Source organism: Terrapene carolina, unplaced genomic scaffold, assembly GCF_002925995.2.
Source record: "Terrapene carolina triunguis isolate 2854851 unplaced genomic scaffold, T_m_triunguis-2.0 Scaffold88, whole genome shotgun sequence".
NCBI classification, from domain to species: Eukaryota; Metazoa; Chordata; order Testudines; family Emydidae; genus Terrapene; species Terrapene triunguis.
In genome coordinates, this window is record NW_020664439.1 from 43,861,171 (window position 1) to 43,874,294 (window position 13,124).

General features: G+C 60.7%; 1 protein-coding gene across 5 annotated transcripts in view; it reads right to left on the reverse strand.

Moving 5' to 3' along the window:
- Positions 1–8,030, reverse strand: part of EIF4G1 (eukaryotic translation initiation factor 4 gamma 1) — a 37,090-nt gene extending 29,060 nt beyond the window's left edge. For 4 of the 5 annotated variants that reach the window (XM_026650085.1, XM_026650083.1, XM_026650084.1 and 1 more), the window contains exons 1-3: positions 4,578–4,652; positions 4,164–4,250; positions 57–230 (exon numbers count right to left, since the gene is read on the reverse strand). In XM_026650085.1, coding sequence (XP_026505870.1) covers positions 57–230; positions 4,164–4,250; positions 4,578–4,652 — 336 coding nt within the window. Of the gene's footprint in view, positions 1–56; positions 231–4,163; positions 4,251–4,577; positions 4,687–7,873 lie in introns of those variants that run through there. The other variant, XM_024208531.3, reaches the window with a different exon arrangement.
- Positions 8,031–13,124: the final 5,094 nt, after the last annotated feature.

The window sequence follows — 13,124 nt, forward strand, 5'->3', positions numbered from 1 at the left end:
CCTGCGCGGCAGGGAGCAGAAGCCCAAGGAACCCGGTGTCCGGGTGCAGCCCTCACCTGTCCTGGGATGTAATAGGCTCCTTGCGAAGCAGGGTAGGAAATCTGGGAGGGGATCATCATCACCTGGGAAGCAGCTGGATAGACATGAGCAGGCGGGCCGGGCCGGGCCGACGTGTTACTCTGCACCCGGGAAGCACTTGTCGGAGGCTGGGCCCTGCTCTGGTAGAAATGCTTTGGGAGAGAAGGACGGTGGCACTCAGTTAGTCCCAGCAGGGTGCCAGGACCGCCCAGCTCCACGCCCCACAGAGGTAGCTGCTTCCCGTCTCTGCATCCCCCATCCAGAGGGCTGGACAGCAGCTACCACTACCCCCAGAGCTGGGACCACAAGCGGACAGCTAATGTTCCGCCCCCCAGCTGGGATGGGAAAGGCAGTCTAGGGCAGGAGGTGCGAGGAACCAACAGCAGGGGAATGGCATCCCCACACAGCTTGTGGTGTGCCTCTGGGACCCTTCTGACACATGGTGGCCAGGCGCTAAGAGGTGGCACACACGACCAGCTGCCATGGGGTGGCAGGACAGTTTCGTAGCTGTCATATGTGCCCATCACAAGATGGCTGCAATCCCCAGATGGCTGCAATCCCCGCCCCTGGGGCTGTGGGTGTCTCAAGGGGTGCAGTCCCCCAGGCTGGCGCAGCTCCATTGACACTGGTGGTGATGGGCTGGACCCTGCTCCCTTCCCCTAGCAAAAATTCCCATAATGTCTCAACAGCCCTGGAAAACTACAACTCACAGATGGCACCTGTAGGGAACCAAAGGAAGTGGGACAATCTATCTCCCCCTATTTACCTTAAGCACAATGCTCAAGTTCCACCCAGCCAAAGGCCACAAGTCTAACAGAGCTGATCACAGCCACTCGCAGCACCCTCAATACAAATGCTGTGGCCTGTGGAGACTACAGGCCCGAGCGTGCAATGAAGCCAGGCAGCTGGGACTGCAATAGAGCACTGAATTCTGGGACATGTAGTCTCCACAGGTTGCCGTACGGATGGAGCCAAGCAACCAGCTGGAGCTGGATGGAATCGCTCTGCATACTTAGGGAGCACAAGGAGGGACCATCTCATTAACCAGCTGCTGTGGGGGGTTGCTGGGTGCACCAGGAAAGTCCAGCCCTGCATCTTTCTCCTAGGGGTCTCCTTTTAAGTGGGAGCAGCTCTGAGCCTTTTCAGACCCCAGTGTAACGTCACAGGCCCCCTGGGCTTGGGAGGGAAGTTACTGCATCCCAAACCTGATCCATACCCCCAGAGCAGCCGTCCACCAACAGCCCCACCAGAGTGAAGCAAGGCAGATAGTAGCACAGTGTTCACACATACACACACACCACGTGCCCTGTCTCCCACTCCCCAGCCGAGAGCACCGCCTGAGCAGGGGTAATGAAAAAGCGTTACCTGAAGAGACCTGAATCCTCCCTGTTAGCGAGCACACACACAAGGGGAGAAGGAAGAGAAAAGAGACAGGAGTTACCCACAGCCTCACAAGGTCCCAGGCCCCAGGGACAGGCGAGCAAACGCTGCTGTGGGGGGAGCCGGAGCTCAAAAGGGCTTTTGGTACAAGAGCCGCCCGGCTGTAAGGGAAGGTCAGAGGGGAGGGCCAGGCGGGAGAACAGTAAAGCAAGCGTGTCTCGTGGGCTTTGGAGCCCAATGCGCAGATGCTGCACCCCCGAATGCTCCAGAAGGCAGCCCTGGCACCAGGCGATACCTTCAGGGCCACGGCCCACTGGGCTGGCAGGAGGCTCAGGGACCTAACCCCTCCTCATACACAAGAGCTGGACAAAAAGACCACAGTGGCCCCTCAATTGCCCCTGCCCTTCCCCAGGATGCCGTGAGCCAGGGCACTTTCTGCCCTTCAGTCCCAGAACGTGCCTCCAGACACAGCGCGTGAGGGTGGGGGGGATCGTTTCACAGCCTGGACTGCCCATTCCAAGGGCCCCCATCCTGACTTCAAAGGGGGGCTGATGACACCAGCCGACCTGGGATGGGCCTCAGCTTCAGGCCCGCAGCTGCACCAGGGCCCATCCCCATGAGCTAGAACTCCCCTCTCCTCCTCCTGTCAGACCCTATGTCGTTCTCCATCTGCACAAGCCGCCCCGGCCTTCAGCCAGACTCCAAAGGGCGGGGCAAGCAGAGACGATCAGCAGCTTGTGGGGTGCCCCTCTGGCAAACTCCACTCACGCATCAAGAGGCAGGACTATGCAGGTGGTGAATGGGCCTCTCTGCCCTGCTAGGCCAGCCAGAGCCCAAGCCACGTCTTAACCACGGACCTCGGCCTGTCCCAAGACAAAGCAGCACGTACAGAGCTGGCATCCCCTCTCCGGCCTGCGTCTGATCAGTACAGACAGCCCAGAGCTGGCACCTCCAGGGCATAGGCCTCCCGGCAGGCAACGCAGTGCTAGTGCGAAAGAAATGCCAACGCGCAGCCCCGACTCAGGAGCCAGCGCGCCTCTTCCAGCAAACAACTCCAACCAACCGTCCAGAGGCGAATCGGACGCCACCAGCCACCCCAGCTCTTCCCCTCCACAGAAACGCTCGGCCCCACGGCAGGGTGTTTCCCAGCCCGTGAACCCCTATGTGCACCCCAGTGCATCGGACCAGGCGTGGAGCCAACTTCACAGCCAGGGGGTGCAGAGGGAGGTGAAAGGTCAGGGGAGGGACCGTAGTTACCAACAAGCTGCCCATTCCTGCTGCCCTCTCCCGCCCCCGCTGCACTGGCAGCGGAGCAGGGACGGGGCTCACCTCACCCTGCAGCCGCTGCGTGAGATGGGAGCCCTTTTAGTAAGGGACAGGGTGATTGCTCAGAGGTTATGGCAGCAGCACAGCACGGTGCCATCTCGGGGTGCTGCCCTGGGTGCTGCCAGGGGACTAGTCCATCTGAGGAGCAAAGGCGAGACCACCCGTAGGTCAGGCACAGACAGAAGCGGCTTTGTGAGGAAGAGTGGGTTGTGGGGCTGGTAGCAGAGAAGCAGCCACATGCTCCAAGCTTCATGCAGGACTCACATCAAGGTACAGACGCTGCAGTGAAACTCCCATGGCCTCCTACTCAAGGACACCTCTCCTCTCCATGGGACACCCACATGGCCAGCAGAGATCCCAGCGCACTGAGCGGTTTGCGTCAGCAGGCCACTGGGCCAGCCAAGCCCCCGGCTCCCCACTCCAGCTGTCTGTCTGGCCTTGCAGAGCCCCAGCATCGGGCTCCTGGCTCACGCGCACTCGGAGTTTGGTGCAACTCAACCAGCGCTCGGGACCCACTGTCTTTGCGCATCCAATCACCCACTCTCACCGTGGTGAGGCCACCACTGGCCTGAGAATGTGGCAGGGGTCCTGGGCCACAAGACACCACGTGAGACTTTGACAAGCCTTCCTGCTCCTCGCGTTAACCCAAACCAGTTCTCCCCAGTGCTCGGTGCAGCCCGCACCCTCCCACTCCTCTAGCCCCGCCGTTTCCTTGCAGCATCCAGACAAACACCATGTGGCTGCACCCCCGGGGGGCCGTATGGCATGCGGGGGGGCAGGGGCGGGTTAGTACCTGCTGGTGTAAAGCACGAGGCCCTGCTGGAAACTAAGACAGGAAAGAGCGAGGGGAGAGGAAAGAAGAAGCAAGGTCACTTCAGGTTCAGACAAGACTGTGAGGCCTGGGAGGGGGTGGGGGGGCGGCTCTGCGCCATGTGCCCCTCCCCAAGGAAAGAGACGCAGGCCAGGAGGGCGGGCAGACAGACAGACAGACATCCATCCATCCCCTCACAGCTCCCCTGCAGTCGCCCCCACCTCCCACTCTGAGCACACGTTCATCCAGCCCCACCTCCTCCACGTGCATGGCTGCGCGCACCGCGGGGCCAGAGCGCACCGGAAGGGTCCGGGTAGCTCTGCCCTCCCTCCGCCTGGCACGCTGGAGCCCTCCAGCCTGACTCAGAGCTGGGGCCAGTTCAGCACCACAAAACCTGCTCGGCGGCAGATCAAAGGCCCCAAGCGCAGCCAGGCTGGCACCCCAGAGAACCACGCAACTGGGAGGCAGCAACCACCCCTGGCCGTCAGAGAGCCTGACGGCCAGAAGGCAGCGGGAGTCCCAGCGGCCCCGAAGAGCCGCCAGCGGCCCCGCCCCAGTGCCCCCTTACCTGTCGAGGCTGGGAAGGCGTATTCATTTGTGTAGCTTGCGACGGGTTAAAAACCACGGGTGCCGTCTGACCAGGTGGAAACGCCGACTGCAGGGAGACAAGGAAGGAGCAGGTTGGCACGGCAGCTACCAGGGCTCCCCAAAGCCACACCCCAGGGACCTGTAACACTGCGCTCCCCGCTGGGCCACTCACTGCACTGCCAATAACCCGGCACCCCATGGGCTCCAGGCTCTGAGCACGCCTCCCTCACCTGGCAAGCCCAATCCTGACCCCAGGACTGGTCAGCAGGGAGCCGAGCGCTAAACCAGGCGTCTCAGCGGAGGGCAGTACGGCTGGGATCAGGCATACGCAGGGCTCTGAGGGGAGATGCTCCATCCGATGAAGCCTCAGAGAAGGGCCGGGGGGGGATCCTACCTGTGGAAGTCCAGGAGAAGGGGCAGGGTGTGGGGCTGTCGGGGCTCCTCCTGTGGGCTGTGGAGCTTTGTTCATTTCATGTGGTGCTGCATAAGGATCCCCTCGCTATCTGCGGACAGAGAAACAAAGAGCACACGCTCAGCAGAGGGACAAGGAGCCTGGGGTGAGCGGGGCAGAGAGGAGCTGGGCCCAGGGCAGGGAGTTCCCCAAAGGCAGCTCCGGCAGGGGCTGGCTGATGACTTTGCAGCCTGGGTCTGCGCAAGTCCGCAGCACACGCAGGCTGCCCTGGGGCCCGAGGGTCTGCGTGCCAGGACAAATGAGCCTCAGACTCCAGCTAGCCAGTACAGTCCAACTTGGCAGCGGGGTTTCAGGCAGAGATTGGCCACCACAGTCCCTGGGGCAGCTCAAACAGCCGGAGCCAGGCACAGGCAGTCACTGGGCGAGCTCCCGGTAGTGATCCCCGCAGGAGCGCTCAGTGGGTGCCACTCAGCAGGGACGCTGGTGATCTACAATCCGGGGGCCCCAGCCCAATGATCATCCCAGCGAGGCCGGACCCCCATTTATCTTCTCCCTCAACCTTTCCCCCTGCTTCCTTCACGTTCTCCTGTCTCCCCTGCCCCACCCTGGCCACACCCCACCAACAGCAGTAAGCTCCGGGGTGCCCTCAGTACCTGGAAAGGGCCCCTCACCCACTACTGAGGTAACACCAACCGAGGGGGGGGGAATATCTCAGAGCAGCCTGTACTCCCAGGCACGGGCTCCCCTGCAGCCCCCTCCCCAACAGAAACAGCCAAACATTTCAGGAGGTCGAAAGTGCCACAAAGCCAAGAGTTTTCCCCAAAGCAGAGTCATTAAAGACAGCTCCTGGGGAAGAGTCCAAACAGGCCCCAAGGCAGCAGGAACCCAGCCGTGCCCCCCGCCCCCCAAGAATGGACCAGGCCACAATCACTGGTTACAGGGAGGGGAAGCCGAGAACTCTCCCAGCTTTAAGGTCCTTAGGAGCTGGGGGAGACACCATTCCTGCACACCTGGAACCTGGGTGAATCCCCACCCTCCGGCTACAGCCCCCCCCCTTACTAGTGCTCAGTCCAAGCACTGCAGGGGCCCCTCCATAACACACCCCAAGGGCTGAGCCCGGGTCGGTTCCCCCCAGACATGCAGAGGGCATGGGGGTGGCAGCTTCTCTTGGGGATGCAGCACGCCAACCCCCTCCCTCCAGAGACCACTAGCCACAGACAGTCGGGAGCCCCATGGACCCAGGCCTCCCCAACTCAGCAAGAGTGAAGAATCCACTGACCTAGGCTTGAACCCAGCTCCAGGGACCTGCCTGGGCCCATCTACACAATAGGGGCAGGCCAGGCCCCCCGGCTCAGCTCCCCACCAGCTCATTACCTGCCCCATCTGCAGGCCAGACAAACATGTTTCTAGGAGGAAGGAGGCCATGCTGGGAACTGGCTCCCCAGAGCATGGCAGCATCACAGGGATTCCTGCTGGGAGCTGCCCCATAGCCAGCGTTCTTGCCCTGCTCCCTGCTGGGCAAGGCTGGGACTGGCACCATGAGCAAGGGCTGTGCTCACCCATAGCCAGAGAGGGGTCTGCGGGGGGTGGAAGAGAGATTCCCTGCCCCGTTCTTGCTCGGTGCCGGATCTGGAGAGCAGCAGGGAGAGCCCAGACCCATCTCCGATGCTGACAGGCCTGGCCCCAGGACTCCCTGGCTGCTTCCCCTCCCGCTTGGTTACAGTGCAAAGGCCACGGTGACAGAGCATGGGGAGCCCCAGCCTCCTTCCCCGGGCGCAGAGAGAAGACCATTGAACCCCGCTGGAGCCCAGCACCGCCACACGAAGGTGCCCAGCCAGAGGCAGCAGGCGGCCCGGGCCAGCCCTGCCAGGGAACCTTCCCCAACCATCCAAGCCAAACAAACAGCCTGGCTCTCGCTGTAACCTGATGCTCAGAGTCAGCATTCCAGGCATGGGGGAGACACAGTCAATGCAGACCAGAGGGCGGCCATCTCTGCGCAGGGGAAATCCACCACCTCCAAACCCTCTCCCAGCGCCCCTGGGAATCACGGCCAGTCCCCCCAGAGGGGGCAGGATCCCACAACAGCCTGGGTCACATAAGGGGGGAAATAGCTGCAGACCCAGTCCATGGGCCCTGCGTTTCCTGCATCCTCCCTACTGCTCTCAGCTCTGACCCCTGGAGTCCCACTGCATTTCAGGAGCCTTTCAACCGCTGCCGTCCAGGGGCTTTTAAAAGCAGCCAGGTCCTTGCTGCCTGCCTAGGATGAGCAAAGGGGCCAGGAAGAGCCCAGCCTCCCCCAGGAGTCAGCACCAAAGCCCTGCGGAGCAGGACCTGCACGGCCAGAAGCAGGTGGGTGAGCAGGCCCAAGCACCATGCATGGGCACCCTGCATGACAAAGAACCCGCTCAAGACCAACTTGAGAAGGCTGGCTGCAGACTGGGCTGGGGGTGGCCCCGGGGTGCCTGGGTTTGGGGATCTGCACACCATTTCCGAGGGGCAGAGGTGCCCACTGAGGTCACTGCCATTCTCAACCCCGTAGCACGCAGCACTGGGTCCAACGCCCCTGGCACAGGCAGTCCCTCCTCCCCCACCAAGGACTGGTATTTCAGAGGCTGCCTCCCGGCCACTGGCAAACACCCTGACCCAGCACCCCACAGCGCTGACCAGCTCACCCCAGCCCAGGACGTGCCCAGAGCTCAGAACTCAGCAGCTGCCAACCCCAGCCGGGACGCAGCCCTGGAAAACATGACACAGCAACAATCCTACTCGAGACCTCAGGAAAGAGGGTGCTGGATGGGACTGATCAGCACTCTCTAACTCCCCTCCTCCACCTATCCAGGGCGGAAGCCAAGTGCCCAGGACATGGCTCTCTGCTCTGGGCCCCTCCCCTGCAGCCTGGCAGGGTGCCTGGAGCACATACCCAGGCTCTCAGCCCTTCCCGGGGGAACACCGAGCTTGGGGCAATTGTAATATTCTTTCGGGATAACACCAGCAAGTTACTCAAGAAAGGGGGGGAGACTTTGGAGCTCTGAGAAGTTCCTGACTGTGCAGTGACACCCCTCACCCCCCAGGAATGGGGGAGCCCAGGTCTCGCAGGCCTCTCCCCAACACAGCTCTGATCCACACTGCAGCCAGACAGAGCACCGGCCACTCCCCACGGAGAGTCAGAACACCCTACCCGGCCAGCCTGGCGTGTACACAGTGATCATTACAGCACCACGTAGGGAACCCCCCACTGCCACCCCGGCCACACACACAGGAGAGAGGAGGATACTCACCCCTGCCTTGCCCGGGAAAAACCTGGGCAGGCTGAGCGGGTCTGTAGAGACCTTTCATCCGACTGACTTCAAGAGAGAGGAAAATCAGCCTGCAAACCTGCCCGCCAGCGATGGGGAGGGCCGGGTGAGCCAAACATGGGCAAGGCAGGGGAGAGCCCCCCACCCCAGGGAGGACGGGAACATGCCAGGAGCTGCCAGTGTCAGATCGCAGAGTCTGCTGCAGTGCAGAGACACCGAGAGGGAGAGACAGACTGAGGAGCCAGGGAGCATCCGAAACCCCACCCACAGGCAGAGCCATGCGGCCTCAGCACTGCCCAAACCAGTCAGAGAAACCCGTCTCCATGCATGAGTCACTCGCGCTGCACACGCTCCCCGGCAGGCAGGCAGGCGAGGAGCCGAGCCCCACGCCAGGCGCTCCCTGCCCTGCCTCTCCCCTCGCCATGCAAAGCAACCAGACACCCACCTGTGCCAACGGCACTCACGCAGCCTGGAGTCAGACAGACGCTGCGCGATTCCACCAGAGCTCCACCCAGGCTTTTCCCCCCAGCAGTCTGCTCCGGCAAACCAAGGACCCCCCCAAACACCTCTGCCCTCCGAGAGGAGAGGGAGGGTCCGCAGGGGGCAGTGCAGCAGCATCACCCTCCTCCCTTGGGAGCTGCAGGGGAGAGGAGGGGGCTGGAAGGCAGCCCAGTAACGAAAATGCGCAGGTGACACTAAATGGGGGAGCTGCAAACTGCAGCCAGGAGGGAGGACGGTGCAGAGGGGCAGGAAACAGCACCAATGCCACCTGGGAGACAGGCAGCTGGGGAGCAGGAGTGGGGGGAGGGGCACAGCACATCAGGGGGGAGTTTGCAATAGGACAGGGTTGCAAAAAGCCCAATGCAATTTGGGGCTGCGTCCGCCACGGCCTCCCGTGCAGGAGCAGGGTGGGCACCGGACCATTCCGTATGGTGCTGGGGAGACTCCCCCCATCCCCACCTCAGGTTCCCCCCCTCAGCTCTGGGACCAGGCCACCGGGAGGATGTAAGTGCCCCGGGGCTGAGGGCCTGCCTTGGGAGGGCAGAGTCTAGCTCACCAGAGAGGGGCCCAGCGGCAGCCTGCAGACATCTGCCAGAGGCAAACCCCCCAAGAAGAATCATTTGGGGAGGGAGGGGGGGGGTAAGAAATCACAAAATGGGCACTCCCCCTCCCCCATTGTGCAGGCCCTTCCCCACAGACGCAGGGAGACTTAACCCTTCAGTAGCCAAGGCCTTTACGTGGCCCTGACCCTCCCATCTCACAGGTGGGGAAACAGGACTAGACAGAGAGCCTGGACACCCCCTACCACCGCCCTCAGGCCTCTAAACCACACCCGCCTCCCCTACAGACCAGGGTGCAAATTCCTTGGCCTTGCTAAGCCCGGGCTTGGGTATTTATGGAACGTGGGGCACTATCACCTCACCTCCCCCGCAGCAGAGAGGCTCCTGGGACCCTGAAAGCCCACATTCAGTAGAGGACCATGTCCCTGGGGCCAGAAGCCACCTTACAATCCTCAGCCACCCTCCCTCCCCAGGTGCAGCTCACTGCACCAGCCAGTGGCTGTTCCCGGCAGCTGGTGATGCTAGATTGTGTAATACTAATCCAACCTGGCGGGCCCACTCCCAATGCCAGGTCGGGGCAGTGGGAGGAGGATGCCCACTGCTCTGCACTTGGGGACCCCACCCCGTGGAGCACTGTGAGAGCTCCAAGCTGCAGGACATAGCAGGCAGGCTCCTGGAGCAGCTAGGGGTCTCTAGGCAGCGGGCCCTGCCGTATGCTAGGGAGACACCAGAATTGTGCTCAGGGCCTGGCATCCTGAGCACTCGGGGGGGGGGGGGGGAGGTGCCCCCCCCGCCTCCCGGTCAGGTTCTCACGCACACACGAAAGCTTTAGCCACTCAAGGTCTCTGTCAGCCCAACAGTGATTAGACCAGCCTTCCACGTTAAACAAACACCTCAAAGGTTATGTCCAGAGACCAGCCCACAAGAGCCCAAGCCCTAACACTGCCAGCTTGTCCTCGCCTACCCCAAAGATGGGCCAAGAGCGCAGATCCCCTGGGCCTGGCAGGTTAAAACCCCATCCACAGGGGCAGATAAAGGGCACTGCTGAGACTGAACCAGGGTGGCAGGCCAGGGAATAGGCCGGCTCAGTGGGCAGCTCAAGCAGCCAGGCCCCCTGGCTCCTCTGGTGAGGAGCACAACCACCACCCCCTCATCAATACAGACGTTCAAAATCCACCCCAGGGTAAGCCGCAGCCTGCAGAACTGGTGTCCACCCCTCAAGCTCTCCTCCCCCATCCTGGGGTGTGGGACTGTTTGTCAGCCCTTGATTTTATGACAAGGCAAGCTTCTCTGGGCAAGGACAGCGTCCTACATGCCTGTGAAGAGATGTGCACAATGGGCCACGCCAGCTTCAGGGTGACGCAGCCCCAGCGACATGGCCCCGTTGACCCTGCCTGATCAGCATCCCAGCCACGGCTCATTAACAGCTGTACCTGGGCAGAACTAGACGTGGCCACGTTAGGGTTCGTTGTACTCTAGTGCCCCCCATGTTTCCAGCAGGAGCAGGGACCCACTGGGCAGAGCACTGGACAGTAGGGATGTAAATCTCAGTTTAAAAAGTTAACCGAGTAAAATTATATGGTTTGACCAGTTAACGGAGGTCGCTCCGGCTGGCCTGGCATGGTGGGGGCTGGGGTTGCAGCCCAGCCAGCGCAGGGCCGCCAGGGTTAACAATTAAGATCAGTTGACCGTAAGTCTAGTGCTTACCGGTTAACCGCTTAACCTTTTACATCCCTATTGGACAGACAGCAAAATATTTACAAATTAGCTAGATCCCAGGGCATCCACATCTTCAGAGTCCTCACAAATCTTTGCTGATCAGGGGGCTCCTACCCACCCACTCCGGCAGAACTGGGAGAAGTTCTCCCTTACTCAGGACCTTCCTGCCCTGTCGCAGGTTTGAGATTTAAACCAGGCCCTTAAGCCCCCCCTCAGTGACTCTGCCTGGGATCCCTGAGAGGCAAGAGGAGAGAACCAGGGTCATGAGGAATTACAAAGGGTTTCTCTCTCTTCCACAGATGCCCCACACCGGAGCATCACTGCGTTCTCCTGCTTGCTCTGGAGTCACTAGGGGTGAGGATAGAGGAGCAAGGCTGCTGCAGCCATATCATTAGCAGGTGCTCAGATCCACCCCACTGCCTGCTCCAACCCCACCCTCTGCTCCCCACTAGATCAGGGCTACCCTGCGTGCTCAGTCTCATTTAGACTGGGAACTCCTGGAGGCCAGGGCTGAATTCCCTGCTCCATATAGTGCCAAACCCACCAGCAGCTCTTAATAAGCCAATCTCCTCCCCTAACCTGAGCCAGGTCAGCCAGACATTGGAGAAAGCAACCCCCTGTGTGGGATCAATAGCTGGCGCTTGCCGATCACTTCCTAAGGGGAGGCAGAAAAACATCCGGCTCCTTAGGTCATTATTTTAATTGTCTGCTAGGTTCACCTGAAAATCGCTCTGCTGCCGCTTGGATGAGAGGGAAGGCGTTAACCTTCTTTGTAACAACCACCCAATATGCAATTAGGAGCGAGGCAAACAGCTTGCTCTCCAGTTTACAGCCCAGCTATTTGAAGTGGCTAATATATGACCCCAATGTCTGAAATATAATGGAAGAGAGGCAGCGGTATTAACCTAGTCAACAGGGGCGGGGATTGCATCAGATCCCAGAGTCAGGCCTGGCTGGAGACCTCCAAAGAGAAGCTGGGGGGGCACGTTAAGAACTGGTGCTGAACCCAACACCCCAGCATGGCACTGGAGGTGCTGACTTTGAGCAGAAATAACTGAGGCCCACAGCCCTTTGGTGAAGAGGCTGGTTTGCCCAGAGTCCTGATCACACTCTGCCCACCACAAGTTCCCCCCCGGGGAGCTTTTGGGAATAACCCTTCCTGTGCTTATTCTAGACTGGGGGAGGGGAGGACTGGCATGGGAACCCTGCCCCTCATCCCCAACAGACTCGCACAGAGGAGGATGGCAGCATCTGGGCCCCGCCTCTGCTTCTTAGAGCAGCAGAGCCAAATTAGCGTGAACTCAGTGTCTCTCTGCTCCTCCACAAGCAGGAACCAGGAGCCACTGTTGGGGGTGGGGGTGGGAGGAGGAAGCAATGTGCGTCTCCTCTCTCTGTTCCTGGCAGAGGATAGTGCTCGGGCTGCTCATGCAGGTAGCACATCCCTGGCATTGCCGTGCCCATTGGACCAGAGTGAAACGGGGGAGGAACGGCACAGCCACCATCTTAGAGAAGAGGTTACACAGGGATTGGGGGGGGGTGGGGATGTTCTGGATGAGAAGGGGCAGGGGCACCATTCATCTGGGTCTTCCCTGCAGCCCCTTCTGCAGCTCCGAGCCCAGCAGAGCGAGTCAGGGACAGGCCTACGGAACAATGGTCCCTCCCTACTCTACAGCGCCGCCTCCTGGGCGTAGCAGAGTCACAGACGACCACTTTAGGGGCCAATTTTCTTCTGGTGCTTGTCTCTCCCGTAAGCCCTGTAGGGCCAGTCCAGCTGCAGGAGAGAAACTGGATTCCAGTCCGGCCGTAACAGAACTGTTACTGAAATGCAATAAGTGGCATGGGGCTCCACAGATGCTAATGGGGGGCAGAGCTCAGCCTGCAGGCAGTACACACCAACCTTGTGCCCCAGTCCGAGGGATCCAGTTCCCTTCTCAGATGCCAGGAAGAAGCTGCAGGGCAGCGACTTTACTTGTAAACTGAGCCCTTTTGACCTGGAGTCACGGAGAGGGTAAACAGGGAGCCCTCAATGCCAATTTCACATTAAGTCCCCTTCAACGGTGTTTGTGGCAGCCCCAAGACTGTTCTCACGAGAGGTCACAGAATAAATGAGCCCCTGCTACCCCGCATACATAGCTGCAGAGATCAGACCAGAGGACATCCCCCGCTCACAACTTCAGACACTGCCCCCTCCCTGGAAAACATGCACACCCCACAAACCAAGGGATCGGGAAAGCAGGGCAGCAAGAATCCCTATTTTTTCCGCTCTGCTTTGATACAGGAGCGCGCCCGTGCCCAGGAAAATGTCCGAGACACAACCAGGTTTATGGAGCAAAACACAGACAGGAGAAGGGTAAATATCCCCCCCGGGAAGCCCGGCTTTGAACTCCCCCTGGCCACAGTCCAGAGGCTTTAGGGGAGCAGCGCGCTGCGAATGGCTCACGAGCGCTCAGTGG